Consider the following 25,747-nt stretch of genomic DNA (forward strand, 5'->3'; position numbering starts at 1 on the left):
GATGTACAACTGTCATCAGCATACCGATGATACTTAGCCCCATGGGGTCAAGTTAAATAATGGGGAGAACAGCACCCCATAAAACAGAGGCCTGGGAGCAAAACTTCTCCCTCCCAAACACCAACTGAACCGGCCTTGGAGGAAGGAGGAGACTCACCAAAGAACACTGCCTCCCGCTCCCAAACCCCTCAGCTGGCACAGGATACCATGGTAGTATCAAGGTGTTGCTGAGAGATCAAAGAGGCTCAGGATGGATACACTATTGCCATCCTGAGCCTGCCAGAGATCATACCTTGATAGTGTATCCTGGCCTGAAACCTGACGAACATGTCCAGATATTTTGTTTCCTCCAAAGCCCTTTGAAGCTGTAGACCTACCATCTTCTCAATAACCTTATCTAAAAAGACAAGGTTGCAGACCCGCAAAATTGTCCACTACTGCCAGGTCCAGTGATGACCTCTTGAGGAGGGGTGGGCCATCACCTTCTTTACAGCACAAGGACCCGTCCTCTCCCGTAAAGAAGTATTTACCGCTGCTTGGAGCCTGGTACATGTCCCCTCAAAGGTTTTGACCAATTTTGTTGATAGCTTTCTTTCCTGCCATGCAGTCGCCTGGATTTTTCCAGCTCGGATAGAGTAGCCCTACTCTATCTAAATGTTTGACAAAATCATTAGATGATGCAACGTGCACTGATGAATGCAAAACAAACATAGACGCGCAGTGGCAGGAGCTGAAGCTGTTTCCCCATCAGCAGCCCAGGGTGCCTGGAGTGCCACCAGCTGAATGTTTGCCTAACATCTACAGACACATAGGACCTCTGTTTTACAGAAGAGAGCCGACCTTTGCGGGGCCTACGACTCAGAGCAGGATGGCGTTCTAGCTGAAGACGACTCCCGGCACCAGCGCTGCTGTCACTCCTCTCCTCCCCTCTTCCCCCACCCCCCGCCCGCAGCAGACGTGTGTGCGTGTGCCGGGCCCGCCGCCCAGCCTGATACTCAAGCCCCCTGGGCCAGCTGCCCTAAATAGAAGCTGCCGGCATGGAGCAAGCGACAGCGGCCGAGGCCTTGGGGCAGGTAAGGCACTGGCGGGCGGGGGCTGAGGGTCCCACAAACGGCTAGTCGCCCGCTCCGGAATCGGTCCCGTCCCGCCCCGCCCCGCCCCGAGAAAGGATTCGCAGCGGCCACTCAGAGCCGGCTTCTGTCTGTCTGCCGGCCCGGGGCGCTTCCTGCCGCCAACGTCGCCATCCACAGCCGCTTTCCGCTGCTGGAGAGCGAGGCCAGGATGGGATTAATAGCGGCAGGACTTGCCGGGTTACGAGCTGAGCCCCCGAATCTCTTCCCGAGGGCCAGCCCTGAAGCAGATTTGTGCACCAAAAGGGAGCATCTGCACAACGCGAACTTCCTCTCCGTATCCCCGCCCCGCTTCCCAAACGTGACATGCGTGCTTTGCTCCTAACACCGCTTAGCGTAATATTCGCTGGTGGCCTGCGTGTTGGATTACTCCTTGGGTCGACATAGCTGCCCTCTTTCCTTTCTCCCCCGCTCCACCCGCCGCCTGCCTGATTTATGTATTTATTTCTGGAGACATATCTTTCCTCTGCTTTCCCTTCTAACCCTGCCTGTTTTTTGTTTTTTTTTAATTTATGGATATATCTTCCCCCTGCTTTCTTTTCTTTCTACCCCCTCCCAACCCCCTTTTCTGGAGTTGGTGGAAGAACTGAGTGTATACCTAAGCCAGTGTTGTGCAAACTTGGCCACTTTAAGATGAGTGGACTTCAACTCTCAGAATTCCCCAGCCAGCCATGCTGGCTGGGGATTTCTGGGAATTGAAGTCCACTCATCTTAAAGTGGCCAAGTTTGGACAACACTGGCTTAAGCAGTAAGGCCTGGAATGGGGCCAGCAGAGCAGAGCCTTTGGGGGGTTCTTATTGTTGTGGGCAGCCCAGAGTTTTGGCAGCTGAAGATCAATCTGCCTAGCAACGGGGCATTTCCCCACTTGCTCCAACCTCACAGGAAAGTTGTAAGGAAAAATAGGGTACACCACCTTGAACTCTGAACAATATAAATTCAATAAAGGAGTATTTTCCCTCTTAACTCTGATTCTGTCCAAGGATGGCCTCAAGGTGTAAAATCTGTTAGGCGCTGTCACCCAATACCTTGGAGGGAAGTCAAAGGAATAAAGGCAGGGCAGGGATCAGCAAGGGAGAGAACAAATTTCTGCTGACTCAAGGATCAAATATAAAAAGAGTTTTATATTCCAGGTGCTTCTTAACTCATGAGTTTTATATTTCATCCTAGCCAGTTCTGTGCACTTTAACATTACTAAAAATAGGAAAACATTTTTTAAACAAAGCAAATGCAATCGTGTATCATCAAATGCTTTCTCTGAGAAAAATAATGTCTTCCCCATGGGTGGGGGAATGATGGGTCTTATAATATGAAGTCACTTTCCCTCATGATTTATAAGTACTTGTTCTGATCAAATCAATTATTGTTTTTAATAAATTGTAGGTCTGCTCATTTGGGACATTTTGGTCAGTTTATCACAATATTTTAACTGGTTAAACTACTAGACTGGTCAACTAATATTGCTCCCTAAATGAAGACAAGTTAACTTAGCACCTGAATCCCATTCCTTGCAGCCTTCCATCTGTCACTGCTGAGAGGCAAGACCCATTCTTAATATTATCATTTGTAATTGCCCGCCAGGCTGCTTCTGCTTCCTGTCAGTTACCACAAGAAGGTGAGTGCCCCAAATGGGCATTCGTAGTGTTTAGACTTTGAGTTACCCATACTGTAAATAGAAGATAGATGAAAAGAATGAGAGGAGAAAATAGTGACAAAGGTTGTATCCTCTTCTTCTGAATAAGGAAAGGCTGTGTCATTAGCTACATCTATGCTAGATTTACTTCTCTGGGGTTTCTCCTTTGAGCTTTCTGAATACAGGTAGTCCTTGTTTAGTGATCACAATTGGGACTGGCAACTTGGTTGTTAAGCAAAGTGGTCGCTAAGTGAAACCACAACTGTGCTTATGATCTTACTTCAGCTTTTCTTTTCTTTACAGACCTGCAAAGGTCGTAAATGCAAGGACTGGTTGCAAAGTTACTTTTGCATCACTGTTGTAATTGCAAATGGTTGCTGTCTGAGGTGGTCACTAAACAAGGTCTACCAGTAAGGGAAAGCTGTGTCATTAGCTACATCTATGCTAGATAACTTCTGTGGAGTTTCTTCCTTTTCCCTGGGCATGGATATAATCTGTCCCTATTGTGTCTGAGTACCCATGCTATGACTGGATGTCTTGTCTTTCATGCACATCAGGGGTGTGTAACTGGACTTAATCCAGCAGTGGATCTGTCCCCCATTTGCTGTGGGGTTGGGGGAACTAGATAATGGCAAGCAGTAGAGTTTAAGGGTCGGTGCCTCAACCCCTCAGCAAAAGCCTTGGCCCCTGACGTCATGTATTTCTCCATGTAGGAAGAGATTGGAGCATGAACAAAGTCCTTTTATCTGTGCAGAGCAAAGTGGGAAGCGCTGGCCCTACGTTTAAGACAAAATAGAGAGTCAGTACTCCTTTGTTTGGAGCTAATTTCACACAGCACCTTTGTAGGCATTCTAAATAGGGTGCCCACATGGGTGCTCCAGCATCATTTCTGTGCTACTGAGATATCTGCGACAGAGACCAACTTTCAGGTTTGGCACCTCCTGCTGCCACCTGTTACAGATGAAAGGAGGGGGCCTTGGGGTCAGACCATTGGGGAAGGGACCTTTCTCAAGGCCCTGTGGGCCCAAAGTTCCCAGGCTCTTATGTATATAGCACATCGTTTTCTGTAAGAGATAAGATTGAATACATAACTTGGCCTGGGTGGCCCTTATGTCCTACTTGATGATTTTATTATGAACCTGTCCAAGATTTAAGCATCTGCCCTCTCCTCTGTGTTCAGTGTTTCCTAGAAGTGGTGCTATGCACGTGCAGTAGTTGGAAGGGAGGAGGAAATACAACCATGTACAATGGTACCTCTAGTTACGAACTTAATCCGTTCCGTGACTCTGGTTGCAACTCGAGTTGGTCTCAAGTCGAGGTAAAGTTTCCCATAAGGTTCAATGTAAATACGGTTAATCTGTTCCGCCCTCCGAATTTGGTCGCACCATGAGGCAAATTTCCCCATAAGGTTCAATGTAAATACGGCTAATCCGCCCTCTGAATTTGGTCGCACCCCAAGGTAAATTTCCCCTATAAGTTTCAATGTAAATACGGCTAAACAGTTCTGAAACATATGCATTTTATTTTTAAACCTCAAAAACCTTCCAAACGCCACAAAAACCTTCCAAACGCCACAAAACACACCACAAGCCTCACCGAACGTCTCCTTGCTACCGCGATCTCGGCCACAGTAAGCCGCGACCGCATGGCAGCAGGGAAAATGGCCGCGGATCCGGTTCGTAAGTAGAGGCGGAGTTCGCAAGTAGAGGTAAATTTTTGGGGCCGGAGCTGGTCGTATCTTGAAAAATTTGTAAGGAGGGGCGTTCGTAACTAGAGGTACCACTGTAAGTGGTGGAGGAAATTACCTGAAAGGCCTACTTACAAAATAAAGAAGGGCTGTCATTTTAGTTTCGTTTTAAGAGAAATCCTACTACTATTTAACTTGGATTGGTTTCTGGGCCTAGGCAAAAAACCTGGGATTTCCTCTTGTAAGGTTCTCGGCTACTCAGAAAACTTGAAATCAATCAACAGCACAAAATAAGAGACTTCAAGCAGGGACTTCTCTAAGCAGATTTTCATTTGGCCAAGCAAAAGTCTGGGTGCTCACACCATGCACTAGGAGAGAGCAGGGTGGCACGCCCTTGGAGCAAAACCACAGCCTTTTATAGTATTTTTAAAAAGGCAGATCTTAGTACCATTATAATAAAGATGAGTTTTACAACCAGTCAAAGAAACTTTAGCAGAATACATTATTCCCCGCCCTTGTTTGCTTACATTAACTCTATTCCCTGCCCTTGTTTGCTTACATTAATTTAAAGGAGTTCCCCCTAACTCTTATACCTTGTCAGTCCCTGCAGACCGTTGTCCTGGGTCCTCCCTCCTTATCAGGCCTCAGACTTAGTCTCTTCGGGAAGAGTTTTCCCTATTATCTGAGCTAGCTCATCTGTGGTTAGTTGCTTCCTCTTGCAATTTTGCTAAGTGCTGTTAGTATTGAAGCTTGGCTATAAAGAACTCTGTGCATGCTCTAAAGCTATGAAGTTAACATTGCCAATTTAGATATTGCTTCATTGCCACTTTAGATATTGATCCCTTCACTCTAATCATGCAGACTCAGAGTGTATGGTTCAGGTCTATAGCATTCAGATCCTAAAAGCTGCACTGAGCATAGACATAGCAAGCCTCCATTTAACTCTGCCCTTTTCTCTTTGGCCTCTCAGGTGCCCCCACTGAACAATGGCCTCCAGCCTCAAGAAGAAACAGGTGAGTAGTGCCCCGGTTTTGCCCACTGATGGAGTGACTACTTTCAACTCAGCTGATGCTAATTCAAGGCATTTGTACCAGGGAATAGCTCTGGGTACTAACTGCCTGCTTTGGGGGTCTTCTAAAACTGCTAATCGTATTAATTAGGGTACCCAGTATTTATGCACCCTTTCCTATGCATAAGTGGCAGCTCCATGTAGCAAGGATGTTTTCACTTTAGCTAAATGCTGCTCTCTTGATCTCCCCAATACCCAGATGTTACTTTCCCTTCTATTTCAAATTACCTTGCACTTTCAATAAAGGGAATTTGAGTTTTGTTGCTACTTATGGAGTCTATTCTAAACAAATCAACTGAAATTTGACTTCAGATAGCTTGAATTCAAAATTCAAGTTCATTTCTAGGTTTCTTGGGTAGCATTGGCCAAACCCAAATATTTTCCAGCCTCTATTTTCCTTCTGTCAAATAGGAATAATTGGGACAGGGTGGTTATGAGGGTATTCAATAAAGATTATACAGCTAGTCCTCGGTAATTGGGACTGGAATTGCTGTCACTAAGCAAAGCAGTTGTTAAGTGCGACATCATGTAACCGGATCGCTTAGCAACAATTCCCGCGTTCCCAGTTGCCATCATTAAACAAGGACTGTGCAGGTCGTTAAGTGAGGACCTTACATGACCATGACTTCTGACTTCCTGCCAGCTTCCACACTGACTTTGCTTGTGGGAAGCTGGCAGGGAATGTCAGAAATTATAATCATGTGACTGCAGCTTGCTGCAAATGTCATAATTGTGAGCTGGGTGCCAAGCACTCGGGTTGCAATCACATACCTGTGGGGATGCTGCAATGGCCAGAACTACAAGGACCCGTTTGTTCAGCGCCATCGTAACTTTGAACAGTCACTGAACAGATGGTCGTAACCTGAAGACTACCTGTAAAGCTATTCAAGTGTCACAGACATGTATTCATAAGTATACAGCTTCCTTACTGCCAATCTGATGCTTTTTAAAGAAACAATTAGATAGGCTTTCCCCGCTTTTGTAAAAAGGAGAACTTTTCCCTACTGTATTCCATAGGGGACCTGTTAAAATAAGAGAATGCCTACTGACCACTTTAACTGATGTCAGTGCATCTCTGGTTTTCTGTTATAGTATGTGTTAAAAGATTAAATAACAAATGAACTGAGTGTTTATTCTGTAATATGGGCATGGTGAGGTGGAGTATGTAAATGACTGATGGTCAGTATAATTATAATTGCTGCAATTTTAGGCTTGCTTCTTTGCACAACTGATGTTTCAGCCAGCATGTCCATGTTTGTAATTTTATATGAGTAAACATCATATCTGTAGACTTAGTGAGTTCAAAGGATCAACATGACTTATTTTCACCTGTCAAAAGTGTTTAGACTTGCAATGCTTACCCACTAGGCCCCATCACATCTCTGGACATTGAGGAATCTGCTTTGAAAGCCAATGGTGTAGTACAGGAAGCCAAGGATTTGATTGCCAATGACAAAGAAGTGGATTTGATGTTGACAAATGTAGTGGCAGATGGCAGAACCAAGAGCCAGGATCCAGAAGCAGCTGTGTTTGATGCTGAGACCGCAGCGCACGTTGGCAAAGTGACTGCTGTAGATACCATTGCTATCGAATTGGATTTTAAGTCAGCCCATTCAGAGACCAAAGAGTTGGAGACAGCTCACAACAATGGTGGAACGGGCAATGACATGGTGCCCCGAGATAGGATTGAGGACTGGAGTACCAAAGCAAGCACTCGCATTGCAGAAGATACAGGTCAGCTTAACAAAGGCACGGTCCTGGGTCCCAGCACAGGAGTAACATCAGAGGACACAAAGCCTGAACAGGGCAGCCAGGAAGGCAATGATGATGTCATTTCCCTTGACTGTGAGATTCTTGGGTTTGGTCCTGATATCGAGTTCTTGGGTCCAGATGCTGAAATCTATATGCAATTCATGCGGAGTCATCACTGTTATGATGCTATTCCCACCAGTTCCAAACTGGTAGTGTTTGAGACCACCCTGCAGGTGAGGAGAATGTGGGTGTTTTGTGAACCATGTAGTAATTTGGGGAGGGAGTGGGGGAGTATTGCTATCTGATTATATTTATGTCTGAGTCTGCTGGGAGCTTGGTATCTTATGTATTTGTTTACTTACTTGAGTTTATATGCTGCTTCAGTCCAAAGACTTTTAAGTGGCTAACAATTCCCTAATAGAAATTAGGTTTAAAGACATGCCATATCAAATACAGTAAAATCGAAACCCCTTGGTGTCGTCTATTTAACTTTGGGAACAACTAGATTCATACTTCCAGTCTATCCCCATAGGCCCCATGGGAGAGCCAGGTCTTGACCACCTTCTGAAATACCAACAGGGACAGAGTTATCTTTGTTTCTAGCGGTGGGCTGTTCCTCAAGTGGGAAGCCATAAGAGAGAAGGCGCGTCTTTGGGTCTTCTCTTGCTGACACCCCTGAGAAGGAGGCATGTGTAGGATGCTCTGCTCTTGAGCTCTTACCAGAAGGCCGCATTCTACTCAAAGCAAGTGCCCTCTTAGATAACCAGATCCCAAGACACATAGGGCTTTATAGGTTACAAGCAGCACCTTGAATTAGAGATTCAAATAGATTCAAATAGATAAAGATTAAATAACAAATGAACTGAGTGTTTATTCTGTAATATGGGCAAGGTGAGGTGGAGTATGTAAATGACTCCATTACCACACAAGCAGCTGCATTTTGAACCAGCTATAGCTTCTGAGCAGTTGGCAAGGACACCCTTGCAGGTGAATTACAGTAGGCCTTGGGTGGCTAAGATCAGGAAGTGGTGGGCTTGCTCCCATCTTGGTTATATTTTTTCTTTATCCTGTTGGAAAGCTTGTTATTCATATTGGGAAAGGAAAGATTGCACCTGAGAACACTGTTATAATGAGACCAAATGTACCCTCCATCTCTGATGGTACAAGCTGAGGCTCACTGGAAATTATTTTGCAAAGAATCTCCTTGAACATATTTACAATATTCATCTTGCCTGTCAAAATGACCAGCATTTGGCTAATTGGTTAATTTGCGAGAATTGTGAGAAAAAGCTATAGAATGATGACATAGCTGGGTCACAAGAATACAGTTGTCCCTGGTTCTTCCGTGTGAGGATTCCTTGAATTGACCAGAATGCTGTGTTGGAGGTAACCATTTCACCACTTTTAGTGAGGTGGTCCCTCTTTCCCTAACTACATCTTCTTTAATAATTTCAAAGCTGACAAATGCAGAATAAAGAATTAATCCCTGGAGTAGATCTTTCTCTGTCCAGTGGGCAGGGCCAGATCAGTTATTCCCTATGGAAACAGGGGAGGTGGGGCAGGCCACAGAGAACAGCCTGAGTCAGTTTGATCTATGTCTCTTTTCCCAGATTAAAAAGGCATTCTGTGCCCTGGTGGCTAATGGGGTGCGAGCCGCTCCTCTTTGGGACAGCAAGCAGCAGTGCTTTGTGGGTAAGTGATGCAGCTGAATGAGCAGTGGAGGGTGAATCCAGCAGCAGATGGGCATGACAGAGATGGAAAGGTGAATTGGGACTGCCATCCATTTCAAGCTCTGTTAAGGAGAGCCAAGGAGGCAGAATTTGAAGCGTGCAGACATTCTTAAGACTCATCCACAAGTCTTGCTTGCCACAGCATGAAATGCTTGCCAAGGAGATGTCCCACCGATGGACCTTCCATCTCATGGCCAGCCTGCTGCTAAGACAGGTTGAAGTTGGGTGAAGTAAACCAGGAGACTGTGAGTTCTAGTCCTGCCTTAGGCATGAAAGCCAACTGGGTGACTTTGGGCCAGTCCCTCTCTCTCAGCCCAACTCACCTCACAGGGTGGTTGTTGTGGGGAAAATAGGAGGAGGAAGGAATATTAGGTGTGTTCACCACCTTATTTATAAAAATAATAAAGGCCAGATAAAAAAAATCTAAAAAAAAAGTGTCCTGGCATGAACATAGTGTTTTCCTTTTTAAATTGGCATCAGACCACCCATCCAGACAATCCATGGTTTATGGAGAAGGAGCCTTCAGAGGTCAGTGATCTGCTGGGCTCTAGTTGGCCTGGTGCAGGACCACCCCTACCCATGTGGCCGCTGGGCTCTGCACCACTGTGGTCATTTGTGCTATGGCTGCCAGAGAGACTAGACATCTTCCCTGCACAAAAATTTTCTTTTTCTTTTGGGGGGCGTTTAGTGATGGCAATATTGACCTCATGTAAGACAACATGCAGCCTACCTGGAGGTCAATATGCACGTTGTACACATAATTAAAGTTTCAAGAGACATCAGTCAATCCAGCATGAAATCAGATACACAGGATCCTACCATTCATATTCATATTTGTAAAAAGAATAACTCTTCCTTCCCTAGAAGGAAATTGATTGTAATATATGACATGTTTGGCTATGGACATATTTGGATACACTTTCTAAAACGGGAGCAGTCTTCTCTAGGTGCTTACTTTCATTGTGGCATTTTTCTTTGAGGGACTGTAAATCACATCATAATTTCACATTACTGTAGACATGTGGATGAGGCTTTAGAACATCAGTTTTAACATCTTGGGCCTGGTTCTGTTGCCTCATGCACTGGTGCCTGTTCCAGTTAAGGTAGGAGCAAGCAACATTTCAAAATTATTATTATTTTCTTTTTGGCCTCAAAAGACTGCAGATGTTATAGCATTTACAAAACTGAGGAATGGGGGGTGGGTGGGGTGGTCAAAATGTTTGGTCAGCAAAATAGGTCTGTCAAACCTAGAGGAAACTGGATACACTTATTTTGTTAGTTCAGTAGCAATAAGAAAGAATAAGTTGCCAAATTTGTGTTTTGTTCCCAGATTTCAGTGGTGGGTTCCCGGGGGCCCATGTGAGCTGTGGAGCACCTACCACTGGTTAGGCCATTCAAACTCTTCCCCCACCCCACCACTTTGACAGCAGTGGAGAACAGAGAAATCTATTCCTTGCTGCCCAGCTGGTGGCTGTGGAGTAGGAAAAATGGACAGAGCTCCATATCGATGGCAGCAGTCAGACTGGAAGGGGTAAATCACTGGGAGTGTAGAAATGCAGAAATCAGCAGCAAGGGCAGAAGGCATTATTTATTGACTGTCTATAAGAAGCCAGCTGTAATGTAGGTTCTGTTAGTCAATTCCTGCAGCTCCTAGTCTCTGGGTGTGTATGTGTGTCATTCATTCATTCTCTTATCTCCTCTCCTGCAGGTATGCTGACCATCACTGATTTTATTAATATCTTACATCGCTATTATCAATCCCCTCTGGTGAGTTTTCGAGCACCTTAACCCTCTTCTCAAATCTGGAGCAAAGTGGCTTTAGGCAGTTCCTTTCAGGGGACTGGAGAGAAGAAGAGTGGAAGCAAAGTGGGAGAACCATCTAAAATTAAGTTGCAGATGTGAGCTGTTCCAGCTTTGGGATTCTAAGAGTTGAGCCCTTCAGCTGGAGAAATGGGTAGATGAATAAAAGTTTTAAAATGGAAACCGAGAATGTGGACACACCACAAATGGTTTTTCAGTGTCACATGAACAACTTTTAGAATAAGTATTCATTGACATGGTGAATACAACTGTTACTGAGATATTGGTGTGTTTCAAAATAAATGTTTTATAAAAATGTGAAGTGTTCCTAAGCATTTTAGAAACAGATTTTTGAGGAAAATTTTATAATGATATAAAACATGTCTTCTCAACATATTTGTTGAGTCAAGATATTTGACTCTTCCTATCAAAGATCCAAAAAGCCATAGAGCCATTTTCAAAAACAATGTGAAGTCGCACTGTTGGGTTCTCATTCATGAGAATGAGAAGGGGTTGTGAAGGCTATCCAATCCACCCTGCTTGCTTATGCAAGAAACCAATACCGAGAGGTGCTCATTGAATCTCTGCTTTAAAAAATGAGGGTCCACCTTGTTCTCAAACAGTGTGTTCCAAGCAACTCGTACTTTTGAGAAGTTCTTTTTAATATTAATATTTTAAATATTTTGAAATACATATTTTCACATTTGAAATCTATGGGTCTGACCATTGAAGCAGCAGGAAGCAAATGTACATTATGAGACAGTCATCAAATATTTGGCACTCAGAAGCATCTCTTCACTGTGTCTTTTTCAAGTTTTTTCAGTTAGAGGTCTGCACTGGGTTTGGCTGAAACCTGGGTCATATAAAGTAGAGGGTGGGATTCTTTGGAAGAGATACTCGCTTATCCAGGACCAACCAGCTCCCTCCTAATTCAAAGCCTCCACAAAGCTCTATTCCCAATTTGTTTCTCCAGAGTTGCCACTAATTGTCATGGATTCTTATTAGCTACAATTAATCTGATTGACCCAGGCTCACTAAAGACACCGTAAGCACTGGAAATCAGGAAAGTATGTTTTTGTATCTCCCATCAGTGGCTGGGAAGATTTTATTATATAAAACAAAAATGGTTTATGAACGAGGACTGTAAATTGTGAATGTCTTCAACTGTTTTATATATCAGTATCTTACTGGTGCTGCAAAAGACACAAGAAAAAAGGAAAACAATTTTTGGTAAAATGCCTTGGTAGGAAAGGCAGGGGGACTGCTGGATTCAGTGAATAACAAGTCTGTCTTCAAATTAAGCCTTGCTTCAGATGTTGTTTACGCAAATCTCAGCATTTTTGGAGCTGGAAAATACTTGGAAATGAGGGATGCTTGGTAATGTTATTTGCCCCTTCTCACCGCCATCGAGTTTCTTGTCTTGTAGAATTGCGTGATAAGTCTGAAGTTTAGCGAAGGTACTTCCCACTGTAGAGGTTCTTCTTGCTGTAAATTTCTTCATATTCTATCCCAAAACAACAAATTACTGACTTCTTTTTTTAAAAAAATCAAATTTTAAAAAGAATGCAGCTCAAAGGCCTGCAGGATGAAATTGGCATACATCTTCCTTTCATAAAGATCTACCTTGCTGAAAAAGATAATCTAATTCTGGTGAAACATTTGAAACGTACAGTGGTGCCTCTAGTTACGAACGGCCCTCCTTACGAATTTTTCAAGATACGACCAGCTCCGGCCCCAAAAATTTACCTCTACTTGTGAACTCTGCCTCTACTTACGAACCGGATCCGCGGCCATTTTCCCTGCTGCCACACAGTTGCGGCTTCCTGTGGGCGAGATCGCGGTAGCAAAGAGACGTTCAGTGAGGCTTGTGGTGTGTTTTGTGGCGTTTGGAAGGTTTTTGTGGCGTTTGGAAGGTTTTTGAGGTTTAAAAATAAAATGCATATGTTTCAGAACTGTTTAGCCATATTTACATTGAACCTTATGGGGAAATTTGCCTCGTGGTGCGACCAAATTCGGAGGGCGGAACGGATTAACCGTATTTACATTGAACCTTATGGGAAACTTTACCTCGACTTGAGACCAACTCGAGTTGGAACCAGAGTCATGGAATGGATTAAGTTCGTAACTAGAGGTACCACTGTACATCTGTCTGTATTTTTCCCATACTAAACTGAAGGCAAACAAAGCTCTGTTTTTTGCAAGCTTATTCTGGAAGCCTTGAGTTTGGAATGCATTACCTTTGGAGTGATGCAAACTGGATTGAGTGTTTCCAGCACTCCAGACTGGAGCCCTGAAGAATAATGGATGGTTTCGGAATCCAACTCTTTTTCCTAATTCAGGCATAGCAGACAGTAGTGATTTTAAACGCATGTGATCAGCAATGGTACCTGTCCCATTCACCACTATGACTTTGTTCCAGGTTCAGATATATGAGATTGAGGAACACAAAATTGAAACTTGGAGAGGTAAGCAGGGTACCCCTAAGAGGAACTGGGTATGCATAAATGCAATTTAACCTTGTTAACATTAGTTAACATCAGTTTGCACCGTAAATGTGAATGCTACATTTATGTCTATTTACATGTATTCAGCTTAGATTAAAACCATTCTTTAAATTCAGAGTTAATTGTCCGATATTCTCTTACTAGGCAAATGGTTGCTAATGGTAGAGATATTATTTGGCTGCATCCTGATGATGATGATGTCATGCCATCCTTACATCCTTCCTTTTACTTTTTCTATGCTGGCCTTACAGTTTGGTTTATGTTATTCTAATTAGACTCCAGAGGTATATGGGCTACTAATGCTGGTCTGTTATTATCCTAATTTTTTTTTGAAAGATAAGGAAATTCTACTGCAGATTACATAAGGCCATTCTGACAAATTCAGCTTGTACTGTTGAAAGAAACCGTACTTATTACATTATCAACTACACTTTCATTAACTATATGCTATCCAACTGTTTCCCTTTCTCCCCAGAGGTGTATTTGCAGGGTTCCTTCAAGCCTTTGGTGCACATCTCTCCAAATGACAGGTAAGTCAAGCATTTCCCATATATGACTTCCCACACAGGCAAGAGCAGGAAAGCATCTTCTCTTTGTAAGAGATTTGTCAACCTTCATTCTCGCCACTTATAGCAAACAACTTCACTCTGCCCTACACTACAAAACCCTTGTGATTTTGTGGCTGTCAAAGAGAAATCTGAGAGAAGTCTGGGGGATAAAGTGGGATATCTGGCCTAAGGAGGAGAGCCAGGGATGCCCTAAAAGAATCTATAGTGTCTTATAGTTTTATCAGCTGATAATCAGCAGAAAAAAAATGGATGTTCTCCCCATGATCTCACCATAAAACATTTATTTCTGGCTAGTTGAGTACTCCAAACCTCTGTCCATAAAAGGGAGTAACTCTTGCTGTCCTTCAGCTGGTATTCCTTCACATACTCCTCCACCCTGAAGTAAGCCAGAGATGAGGAGGTTTCCAAGCCCATTGCCAGGCACATCACAGGCCCTCGGGTGTCTCTCCTTTCTCCCCCTTCTAGCCTCTTCGATGCAGTTTATTCCTTGATTAAGAATAAGATCCACCGGCTGCCTGTGATTGAGCCCATCTCGGGGAACGTCCTGCACATCCTGACCCACAAGCGCATCCTCAAATTTCTGCATCTCTTTGTGAGTGCTGGATGTCTAGGAAGCCTGAAGTGCTGCTGTGTGGGCTGGTTCTACTGAATTCTTTCCTTAAGGGTTTGTTTATCGAGATGGTACTAGCAATGCTTGTGGTGCTTTTGAAAAGTTGAAAGTAAAGTCTTTTTTGGGTTGAGCATAACCCTTGATGTCTTCATGGGCACACAGGTCCATACCTGCCTTCAAGATGTTCACAGTTTGAAACAGGGAAAAGTGCTAGGGACAGGAAGGAGTGAAGGGTAAAGGTGGGCAAAGTTATTGCATTTATTTAAAACGTGGCTACTTGTGGAAAAAGTGGCATTTAGAGAAAGGGCTAGGGTGGCATCTAACTTAAGGGTAGGATCTAGAATGAAGGAAGCTATTCCATACAGAGGGAGACAGGAAAGGAGTGGATAGAATTGTGATTGATAGAAAGGGCCTTGTGGCTATAACTTTGGCATCTTCTGTTCCATAGCATCTGGATCTGGTCTGGCATGGAGATCTCTACACCACAGCTATGGTTATGAGCTGAAAGTATATTGTTGGCCAAAAGCTCTTTCATGAAGCATTGAGTACAGAATTACACTTCTCCTTCTCTCTGGGTTTGAATACTGAATTCAGAATTGTAGACGGGCTCTTCCTCTTTATGATCTGTGTCGAAGCCTAAAGGTTCTTTCCTCCTCAGACCCAAATAATTATCTGTCTTTTCTTATTTTATCCCTGAAGGGAGTTTGATCAGGAATGCTAATGTTTTGGAAGGAGAACAAAGAAATAAGAGGAGTACCACTGAAGTGAACTGAAGCTGCAGAATAAGGATTCAGATTTCCCTTTGGCACAGGAAAATGAAAATTGGTTTGATGATCATGGAAGAAGAATTATTTAGAACTGGAGACAGAAGGCTGAAATTGGAGGAACCTCTTGCCTTCTGATGAACCCCTTCTATTTTGGTGTCTTTCTCTCTTATGCTGGTTGATCTTGCAGGCTTCCTTGGCAATATCATTACTCTGAATCAGCTCTAGTCAGCTAGGAACTGCCACCTTAAACTTCCACATGTTCCAAGAATGTCTCAGGAGCATTGTGGGAGTCAAAATAGTGGCTCCCAACTGGGGGCCTTAACAAGGTGCTTTGTAGCCACCTGAGATTGCCATATGCCAGTGCTATTTAAGGCCATGTTGTCTTTTACAAGCTTTTTGGATACAGAGAAATGTTTATAGATCTTGCAGTAAGAGGAAATGCTAATCTGTACTGCATATTAATGCTTTTGCCCTAGACCTCTGCTGCTGCTTTAAGCATTTGTATCCATGTCCCTCCACTGTGGGCAAAGGAGAAGGACAGGGTTGGCTTCCACAATAATCCTTTCTTTTTCTCATTGTAGGGAGCCATGCTTCCAAAGCCACGCTTCCTGCAGAAAACCATCTATGAGCTGGGCATTGGTACCTTTCGTGACATTGCAATCGTGCAAGACTCAGCCCCTGTCTATACAGCTCTGGAGACTTTTGTGGACCGCAGAGTCTCGGCGCTACCTGTGGTGAATGAAAAAGGTGTGGGGAAATCTCTGTCTGCCTATGCAGTCTTTGCAGTGCCAGCTCAACCCTGACCCTCTTCCTCCCATGCTTGAGCATAGCTAACGCAGCTCCCTCTTTCTACGGAATCCTAAAACTGAAAGGTACCCCCAAGGAAATCTAGTTCAAATCTGTTAAAGCATTTCAGACAGATGGTTACCTGGCCTCTGCTTGAAGACCTCTAGCGAGGGGAATGTTTCACTTCATCAAGCAACTATTCCGCCAGTTGACAGTGCTTATTCTCAGGAAAGTCCTCCTAATAACCCTAACCTGAATCTACATTCCTATAGTTTCAACATATTGGTTCTACTCCTGCCCTCTGCAGTGACAAATAACAGATCCACTCCCTTCTCTGTATGATAACTCTTTAAATATTTGAAGATTGAAATCCTATCTCCCCTCAGTCTTCTCAGGCTAAACATATCCATTTTCTTTAACTGGTCCCCACAGGACTTAGTTTCCAGTCCTGTCACCATCTTGGTAGCCTTCTCTGAACTTGCTGAAGTTAGTTGACGTCTTTCAGACTACGGTGCCCCAAACTGGACAGTGTATTCCAAGTGAGATCTGACCAAGGCAAAGTAGAGTGGGACAATTCTGGACTTAAAAATTATACTTAGCAGTTCTGCAGTCACCTCCACTAGTTCTTTGACCTTGGAGATTTCTACCCCTAAATGAGGAAAGTAACTATAGGTGCATCATGAAATTATGTAAATTGACCTTGTCCAACCTGGTGCCCTCCAAAGGTGCTGTCATTGCCAAGTGGGTGAAAATGCACTCTAATCATGGCTAAGATCCTTAGCTCCTTGGGGAGGGTGCTTATCTTCAGCTCATACAAGCCCCTGAAGTTGATTGCCATTTCCTTGGAGAAATGCTCTCTGTGCTGTCATAATCAAGAATAACTGTGATGGTCAATCCTCCAGCCATTCAGAGTTATCCATCAGGAGCTTGAATAGTTTCCTCTTTTTGCTGCCTCCTCAGTTCTGACACATGGTAGGTTTAAGTTTGGATTAATTGTCACAAATTATGAATCCTGCTTCATCAATATTTATTACTGTATGTGGCAAAGTCAGCATGCTTGTTACAATCTATTTTTCTGGGCCATTTCCATCTCCTCTTCCCTTCCTCCTCTCAATACTGTATTTCTGGAGCTCTCCAATTTGCTGCTGATTTACATTTGGGCTGCTCTCCCTTGATATTTAGTTCCCAATATTATCACATTTCATTATCCCTTTGCTTCCTGTATGAAGGATGATGCTGTCTTCAGTGCATCCAGAGTTGGTGGTTGACTAGATACTAGAGTTTGATGCTAACTCACAGCATAACCCTAAGCATCCCTACTCAAAACAAGTCCACTTAGTTCAACAAGTCTTCTTCTTGGGTATATGACTGCAGCCTTAGTCTGGATTCAAGCTTATCACTTTAAGATAGGGAGGGGTGTTTCAGAACAATCCTTGGGGTCCTTTTAACACCATGAAAAATAAAATTGGCCCCTGTAAATGCTGACATTATCAGGGAAGTAGAGGAGAACTTTGTCATTTCTTGATGGAATTGCCAAAAAGCAACAATTTGAATCATGGTGATTAATAAGATGCATAGTAATGAGATAATGAATATGCAGCTAATTTAACCCCGTTGTACACTAAAGTAATCCTTAACTCTATTAATGGTTGCTAACAACCTATTTGGCAAATACTGAAAAAGGGAATTTCTTCATAAAATATACCATAGGGATAACTTTTAGTTAAGTGGATAATGTTGCTTTTCCATTCTTAGCTTCATGCTATAGGGCAGGCCTGGAAATTCTTGATGAAATTATGAAAACATGTTCAATGTTAGGTCCGATCAAGATTTTTGATGAAAGTTTATTTTCCTGTTGCAGGAAAATCTGTTAGCTTTTTCTGTGATGTCTTTCATGCATATGGAATCTCTCCTTAATTCATTTCACCTGGAGAGATTCCTGACCTGCTGTTCCCTTCTGTCTCTTATACAGGCAAAGTAGTTGGCCTCTATTCCCGCTTTGATGTGATTGTAAGTATGGGGCAGTTACTCTTCCAGGTTCAGATGGTCTGATAAACAGAAGGATCGTATTTCCCCTAAAGGAAGATATTCCCAAATTTAAGACTGTGCCCGATCCCCAAGGGAAGAGTAGGTAGATAGATATGTAGATACAGATTTAGATGTAGATATAGATATATAAAAGTCAGCTTTCTTTACCAGTTTTTTCAAAAAAAACCTAAGCTAACTCTCATTTTAAAGATAAATTATTTGGGAACAAAGTTTTTGGATAAATATACTAAGAAGAACTAATCTAGCAAGGGTTCACATAGAGTTTGACACCTGAATGTGTATGTGGTAGGGAAACAGCAATTCTTAACCAAAGCTATGTTGTTCGTGTTGTTCGACTTTTAACTAACTCACACATGTGTGAAAGAGAAGCAATGTAAGGACAATGCTTCCAGATGAAGCTTCTGTTGTCATCTGCCCCATTCATGGAATTCTACAGTGAACTAGATGAATAATCATTTTACTATGGTAATTTTGTTTCCACAGAAAATTCATTATAGAGTGACAGGGTTCCTCATCACACTAGATCATATTGTTTTTAATTTGGTTTTGACTTATTGTGTTGGGTGTACCCAGCCTTTGAAGTCTGTAAAGCTGTCAGGTATGATTTAGTTTGTTAGAAGCCAGCCAATTCTAGTTTGCCTGATAAACCATGGTTAAGCAAATCATGGCTTAATGTGACATATGAGTGTACCATGAATTAGTGTGTCAGTATGGGGTGATTGTGCTAAGGCCTTGTTTCAAAGAATTAGAAGTGCTGTCTGTCACTATTCTCTCACCTTAACCGTGTGAGATCAAGGTGGCCATAATCTGTGGTAACGCCATGGCCCCCCCTTTCCTCCAAACCCCTCCTCTCCACTTGCTCTCCATAGCATTTGGCTGCCCAGAAGTCTTACAACAACCTGGACATTAGTGTGGGGGAAGCCCTGAAACAGCGCTTGGTCTGCATAGAAGGGGTCCTTACATGCCACCCCTATGAAACACTAGAAGACATCATTGATCGCATCGTCAAAGAGCAGGTATGACTGCAGGCTGGTAGACAGGAGTGGGAACCTGCAGGGCAACGGTAGGGTACATTCATGCCCTTCTTTCCCCAGATGTCCTCAATGTGTGTCCTTTAGAACCAAGGCCTTTTGCCTACTAAGTCATGCCCGAGGTATGGTTTTCATCCAACCATTCTGAAACCTGTCTCCTGCCTTTTATTGACATGTGTTCAATAAAAACACGTGTTTTTATTGACACGTGTTCAAGGAACAACATAGGCTCACCTAGCCTGCTCTTTTTCATATGGAAAAGACCATGACTACAAATAGTAGATGAATGGATGGGTGTGTTTGGGTGCTGCAGATGGATCTTTATTTTACACTCTAATCCAGTGATGGATGGGCAACTTTTGCTACATCTGGACTTCTAGCTTTTTTTTTTCTTCCTGGCAGCCTCCAAGATTTGAGCACAAAAATGCAAATTATGGCATTACTATTATTATTATTGGTTGCAAACATACAATACAGCAAGATGCTGTTGCAAATCCAAGCTGATATGGTGAAAGCATCTGATTACTACTAACTTACAACCCTCCATGAACATCCTTTTAAGTAGTAGTAGTAGTAGTGCTTTATTACAGTCATTGACCAACTCAAAAAGAAAAAGAAAACTTATGAGAAAGTAAGTACAAATCACAGTAAAACCCAGTTATAAAACTGGTGGGGGTCAAAATATGATGCGTTTTACAAATAATAGAACAAAACAACCACTTTAAAATAAATGAAATGGCACTAATTGGATAGTAACACCTGTAAATAAAATGGATCCAGACAATTTGGAAATCTAACTAGATGGGGGGTTATTAGCTCTAACTGGGATCCTTACAATTAGAGCAATATAAGAAAACACAGGATGTTTCAGGAACTCGATCACAGGGACAACATCCTTTTTTAAAAAGTGTAATTTGTAACCATACAGCTTGGTTTGGAAAGAAAATTCCATGTTTTCTTTCAGCACAGTGCATCTGTTCTTTTCCAGGTCATTGGAGATGACTGATGCAATAAGGCCTACTTGCTGCTGTGCCACGTGTATAGTATTTCTATATACCTGCCACCTACTCTTCCCCCAGAATGCTCTGATCCCTAAACAGATTGCACCAACCACAGTACTTTCACTTCTATGAATGGTATCTTTTCTCTCTGGTCTCTAAAACTCATCTTTACTGTCCTGTTCCTATTTTTGCCATGATGGTGTTTGGCTCACTCGTTGGGCAGGTCCATCGCCTGGTTCTGGTGGATAAGAAGAACGCTCCACGGGGGATCGTGTCCCTCTCTGACATTCTCCAAGCCCTGGTGCTCACACCTGCAGGTATCGATGCCCTAAACTCTTAGCTGATCGACGCTCCATCCTTCTTCCATTTGTACCCTCCATTTCCTCCACTTCTCTCCAGCTCAGGTAGGCCCCATGCCTTGGCCTCTCCAGCCTGTTTCCTGCTGCTGCTGCTCGTTTTTAACTTGCTGCTGGGTTTCTTATGTCCATCTGATCAAGCCAGGTCTGTATTCCTACTCTGTCTAGCACCAGACTCCTGGCTTGGAAGGGAGGCCAATGCAGTGGAGGTATAGTAGTGTAGAAACTTTGCGGGGGGGGGCATTCATTCTAAAAGACAGAATCTCATCTTCTAATTTTATGATTCCAAAATTAAATGCAAGCTTTTAAGTTCAGTTGCTTTTCTTTTAGTCCTGTGGATTTTATTCTTTTATTCATTTGCTGATTGCATAACTCACACTGATAGGGTTTTGCTATAAGAAGAGAGATAAAGGCTTTTGGCTTGCTCTGATGCAGGCAACAAACCGAGCAACATGTGTCAGAAAAGTTCTGAGTGTGTGCGCGTGAGAGAGAGACATTTATTTATTTCTGCAGAGCACTAATAAATTAGTTGCATATTATATCCATTTCTAGCAGTAAACAATGAATCCTCAGTAACAGAGGAAGTTACAACTAGGAAAAGAAACCATATGGAGCCTTCTACCTTCTTTCTTGAAATCCCCCACCAATGCTTGGTGTTGAAGTGTCTCACACATTGCACAGCTCTGGACTCTCTTGGCTACCACTAGCTTGTGAAGTAGTAGTCCCACAGGAAACGTAAAAAAAAAAAAAGCGTAATTCTCTTAACAAGCATTAAGAAAGCTGCATCATTTTAGCTGTATGGTTATTGTGAGAGTTTGGCCACATGCATATCAGCTGCCCCAACCAAAGGCTTTTTCTTACCTTGTTCCAATGTGCTTGATTTTCAGTGAGCCTGATGCCATGAATTCCTATTTCCCACTACCTAGCTGTATTTGTGCCCATTTGTATTTGTGTGCTCAGCTGGCTGGGATGGATTTGAAGATAGAGTTTGTCTATTGGTAACAATTCAGCTGGCTATTCCCAGTATGCCCTCCCACCTTCCAAAATGCCAAGGTTTTTAGACCTAGAGGTATGGAGGGGAGAGTTTTATGGATTTCTCTTGGAATATCCATGCTTTCTCAAGTACAAGGAAAAAGCAGTAGATAATGTTGCTTAGGTATTATCCTTTCTTTATATACACCATCCTTGCTTGAAAATTTACCCATTGAAACATTCCAGTACAGTACTCAAAACAGAGCTAAAGCTATGAGGCAAAGGCCTTTCTCAATCACAGTCGGAGTTTCTCCTTGATTCATGGTTTCATGAAGTCAGCCATTAAATGCTGCATTTAATTAAGGCAAAATCTAGGACTATACCCAACATTGTTGACTGAGACCTGTGCCCTGTTTTTCCGTGAAGTGCCTAAACAGGTGATTTATACTTACAAATTGTCACCTCACTATATATATTTTAGGGCTATCTTTAATCCACTGGAGCAATAGAATGCCATTTAAGCAGAATAAAGTCAGCTTGCTCAATTCTCTTCATTTTTTTTAAACCCAAAATTCCACCTTCCAGAATCTGGAATGAAACACAAATCTCAGAGACCTGTCTGACAAATCCTTAATTACCTGAAAGCTCCTTTCATTTCAGTAAACTAATTTAGGTGTGAAAAAATGAAATATTTTATTGTTGCAACTATTAGTCAGAAACTCTTTCCAGTCTACTGCAAATCATCCAGTAACCTATGAATAGTTGTCCCAGTCTTCCTGCTTTACCATGGATTAGCAATTTGGGGCAGACCAGATCAGGAATCAGACTCTGCAGGAAAGCTAGAACTGTACTGTATTGAGATAGGCTGTAATAACAGAATCTTGTGTGAGAGGAAAAATTTAGTAGCCTTTTGGCTGTGCTTTACCTCCCATGCCTCTTACATCCCAGTGAATCAGGGAGGAGCCTACCTGGGTCTCTTCCAAATACCATCTTGCTTCCCAGGACTTAAGGAATGTTTCAGCCCTCCTTGCTTGCAGAACAATTCTTGCCTATTTCCCTTGAAGGCATTGACCTGACTCTACATCAGTGTTTCTCAACCATGGCAACTTTAAGATGTATGGACTTCAACTCCCAGAACTGGAGTTCCCAAATCCACACATCTTAATTGCCAAAGTTGAGAAACACTGCTCTACGTCATGTAATTATTCTTTGATCTTACAATGTATTGATTTAATGCAACAAAATCCAAGGTCGTCATCGTGACTTCAGTCTCAGCGAAGTACCTACTAATGAGCTGATCAGCAAAACAGGCATTTTTAAACAGGGAGGGGGGAGTACGTGTACTTGAGGATACCGTTGTAGTAGCCTGACCTGCATTCTCCCCCAGAACTGTACTTCTCAGCAAGACAACCAAGGGCAGGCTCTGTCCTGTAGGACATACCACCTTGTGCTGCTTCTCAGAAGCATCATGCCCCTTTGCAAGCCAAAGAGCAGCAAAGGGCTGGCTCGCTTTCCTACTAGATTACATTAACTTTTATTAATTCCATTCCGCAGGCATTGACCGCTATTCCCTCTGACAGCGTGCAGGACTACTTGCTACTTGATCTACTGCTACTGCATCTATGGCTCAGGGAAGAGAAGCTCTGACAGTGATGAAGAAGGCCTTGCATCCCCACAGCCAACACTGGAGCCTCAACTGCCAGTTCCTTCCTCTCAGTGAACCAAGAAAGTTGAGAGGAGACCTGAGGACGACAGATGCTCTAACCTCAGAACTGCAAACAGAGATGTTCCTTCTTCATCCCTACCAATATACAGAAGCAGTCTGCTACAAGTGGGGGGTGGGGGGATGTTGTGAACACTGCATCTGTTGCTTGCCTCCTCCCCTCAGCCTCACTTACTGGAGGAGATTGTATACAAAAATCCAACATGCCTCAGGGCCTCTCTTGCTTCAGCTGGGAAAAAATTGCTAGAGGCAACATCTACTGCTTCAGGTTAGAGGCTAATCTGGAGGGTTCCTTACCCTCCCTGCAGGATGATAGGAGGGAAAAAAGACCACTCATTGGAGATGGATTAATTCGAATCTAAAGCCAGATTCCAGATCTTGAAAAGGATTAGGCTGAGCTACTTTGAAAAGATTGCAGATTTTTTCTTAGTACTTAAAATAGGCTTACGCCTTGCTTTGTTATTTCATGGCACTGAACCACTTGCAAGGCCCAAGACCTGCCTAAGAGAATTGCTACAAGGTAGGCAAGGCTCCTAAGGCGGTAAACTCTTAAGCATCTATTCAACATATTTGGCCCTGTTCTGAAACATATTCCCTCATCAGCAGGAGATGGGTAGAGGTGGTTTCACCATAAATGATTCATCTTTCCTCTTAAGCCTGCATTATAAATCAAGGTGGTGTTTCTGTGAAACTCTAGCACATGGTAACAAAGGCTGTGCCAGGAGGAACACAATGAGGGAAAGCTTTCCTCCAGGACAGGATATGATTTTTGCTCCTGTTGCTATCACACTTGGGGAAATAAAACTTTCACACTGCTACCCTTTTTATACAGGATCATACTTCCATGTTCCAGCAAGGAGCGCTTGATTATTTAAGCCAGTGTTGTCCAAACTTGGCCACTTTGAGTGGACTTCAACTCCCAGAATTCCCCATGCTGGCTGGGGAATTCTGGGAGTTGAAGTCCACTCAAAGTGGCCAAGTTTGGACAACACTGATTTAAGCAGAGACTAATGGCTATGTGCCTGCCAGGGATGCTTAAGGTGGATCTCAAACTACAGGAGATGAGCTAGATAATCCTCAAGCTCCCTTTCAAGTCTTCTCCAGTTTAAGACTTGATACTGCCCCAATCCACTCCTTGTCCTAAGCCATGGTTGGCTTAACCACTGTTTATTTCCTAAACCACAGTGGGGCAGGATCAAGAAGAGCGAGCCTAAATTTTTCTGCTAAACATGTGAACTCTGCACAGAGGTGCTCTTGAAGAATGAGAATCCTATGAGAATCCAGACTAAGTTTATGAGAATCAGGACTTAAAGCATTTAGATGAGAGCGCTTTCTGGATAGCAAAAGCCTATACAAAATTAGGTAGGGAGTCTGGGCATCAGTTCAGCATCACTGCTAAGGCCAATCGGGGTCAGCGCTACTCCTGTGGGGAGAGTTGAACGTGCAGCGGGTGACAGTAGCGATATTCAAGTGTTGTTTAAAGAACATATAAAGTATGGGTACTTCAATCTCCTGGGCTGACATATACCTGCATGACTCCCAAAAGCCCTTCTTTAGAGGGGAATAATCTACAGATAACCATAACTGAAGAATGGCTTCAATGAACCAGGGTATGATTTTTTGAGTTCTCCAGACCTCTCTTTGCATCACTTGGGGTAATAGCAGAAAAGCCCCCAGATTAAGCTAACTATTGTAGTCATCAGATTTGAAGTCAGTGGCTTTATCTTAGCGCAATACAGTACCTCAAATTAATGCCTCATTCAAGATTGTCATCTTTTATTCTCTTGACTAGCCTGAAGGATATGCATTTAACCCAAGGCAAGAGGCAGCTCTAAGGTCCTGCCTGATTTTAGTTTTCAGAAATGGCTTCTTTATCCCATTGTAGGTAAGGTGTCATCTGCTGCCTGTTACAAGATAGCTCAGCTCAGCTCTTGACTGCATTGCTCCCACAAAATTTTCTTGTCAACAATACAGAAGTGGTTTGCCATTATCTTTTTCCACAATGTTTTTCAACTTCGCTATCTAACCTGCAGCCCAGTGATTTCTTGCTGATGCCCCCCTACTGAGACTTTTGCAACAACTGGTGGATAATTTAGGCTGCAATATCTATTTTCAGATTGTTTGTCTTCCTTATTCCCTGCTTTTGCAATACAGGATTAAGAGTTCTGGAAAATCTGAGAGAATGTACACTCTTGTTGCTCCAAAGAGAGGCTATTGCCCAACAGTGGATTTTGATTTTCTTCCCAGACATCCCCCATCATGCATGAGTATGGCCATTTTTATTTTTCTATATCCCCTGAAAAAAAAGGTCTGCCTAATTCTAAAGAGAGTTAAAGGCCTCCCTTTGTCCAAGATGATTTGTTGCTAGAGCAATTCTGTAATAAAATTCTGCAATAAAAGTGATGTTTCTTTGAAAAAGCTATGCCTTCAGAACATTTCTTGCCTTTGGATACAGGTTTTTTTTTTTTTTCTCTCTTTCCCCATCTACTTTCCCGACACCAAATAATATTATCAAATTCTGCTATATAAGTGTAATAGACTTAGGAGCAAACTATACAAAAGTGAGCATATTTTTGTCCAC

General features: G+C 42.9%; 1 protein-coding gene across 3 annotated transcripts; it reads left to right on the top strand.

Annotated features, from left to right (window-relative positions):
- The first annotated feature begins 851 nt into the window (after nucleotides 1–851).
- On the top strand, nucleotides 852–25,578 carry PRKAG3 (protein kinase AMP-activated non-catalytic subunit gamma 3). 3 transcript variants are annotated; one of them, XM_088146367.1, is made up of 14 exons: nucleotides 1,024–1,073; nucleotides 2,642–2,742; nucleotides 5,418–5,460; nucleotides 6,885–7,501; nucleotides 8,879–8,960; nucleotides 10,707–10,765; nucleotides 13,218–13,263; nucleotides 13,778–13,832; nucleotides 14,337–14,463; nucleotides 15,830–15,995; nucleotides 18,007–18,044; nucleotides 18,953–19,099; nucleotides 20,339–20,432; nucleotides 22,998–25,578. In XM_088146367.1, exons 4-14 carry the CDS (start codon nucleotides 6,986–6,988, stop codon nucleotides 23,018–23,020), a joined length of 1,353 nt encoding a protein of 450 aa, XP_088002493.1. In that variant the 5' UTR covers nucleotides 1,024–1,073; nucleotides 2,642–2,742; nucleotides 5,418–5,460; nucleotides 6,885–6,985; the 3' UTR covers nucleotides 23,021–25,578. The 3 variants fall into 3 exon arrangements, 2 of the variants coding, with proteins under 2 accessions (XP_007419876.1, XP_088002493.1); XR_015797164.1 differs by lacking the exon at nucleotides 2,642–2,742 and having other exon boundaries at nucleotides 852–1,073; nucleotides 20,339–20,519; XM_007419814.4 differs by lacking the exon at nucleotides 2,642–2,742 and having other exon boundaries at nucleotides 858–1,073.
- Nucleotides 25,579–25,747: the final 169 nt, after the last annotated feature.

This window comes from Python bivittatus, unplaced genomic scaffold (assembly GCF_059951505.1).
Source record: "Python bivittatus isolate LINGU-HERP-01145 unplaced genomic scaffold, Pbiv_v1 ctg000480_np1212, whole genome shotgun sequence".
Classification (NCBI taxonomy): domain Eukaryota; kingdom Metazoa; phylum Chordata; class Lepidosauria; order Squamata; family Pythonidae; genus Python; species Python bivittatus.

What these genes read in the sequence shown, in the direction of transcription:
- PRKAG3 (XM_007419814.4), top strand. Translation starts at nt 1,038, where the DNA reads ATGGAGCAAGCGACAGCGGCCGAGGCCTTGGGGCAG. An exon ending in TGTTTGAGACCACCCTGCAG is followed by an intron (nt 7,502 to 8,878) that starts GTGAGGAGAATG and finishes CTCTTTTCCCAG; the next exon opens with ATTAAAAAGGCATTCTGTGC. An exon ending in CACATCTCTCCAAATGACAG is followed by an intron (nt 13,833 to 14,336) that starts GTAAGTCAAGCA and finishes TCCCCCTTCTAG; the next exon opens with CCTCTTCGATGCAGTTTATT.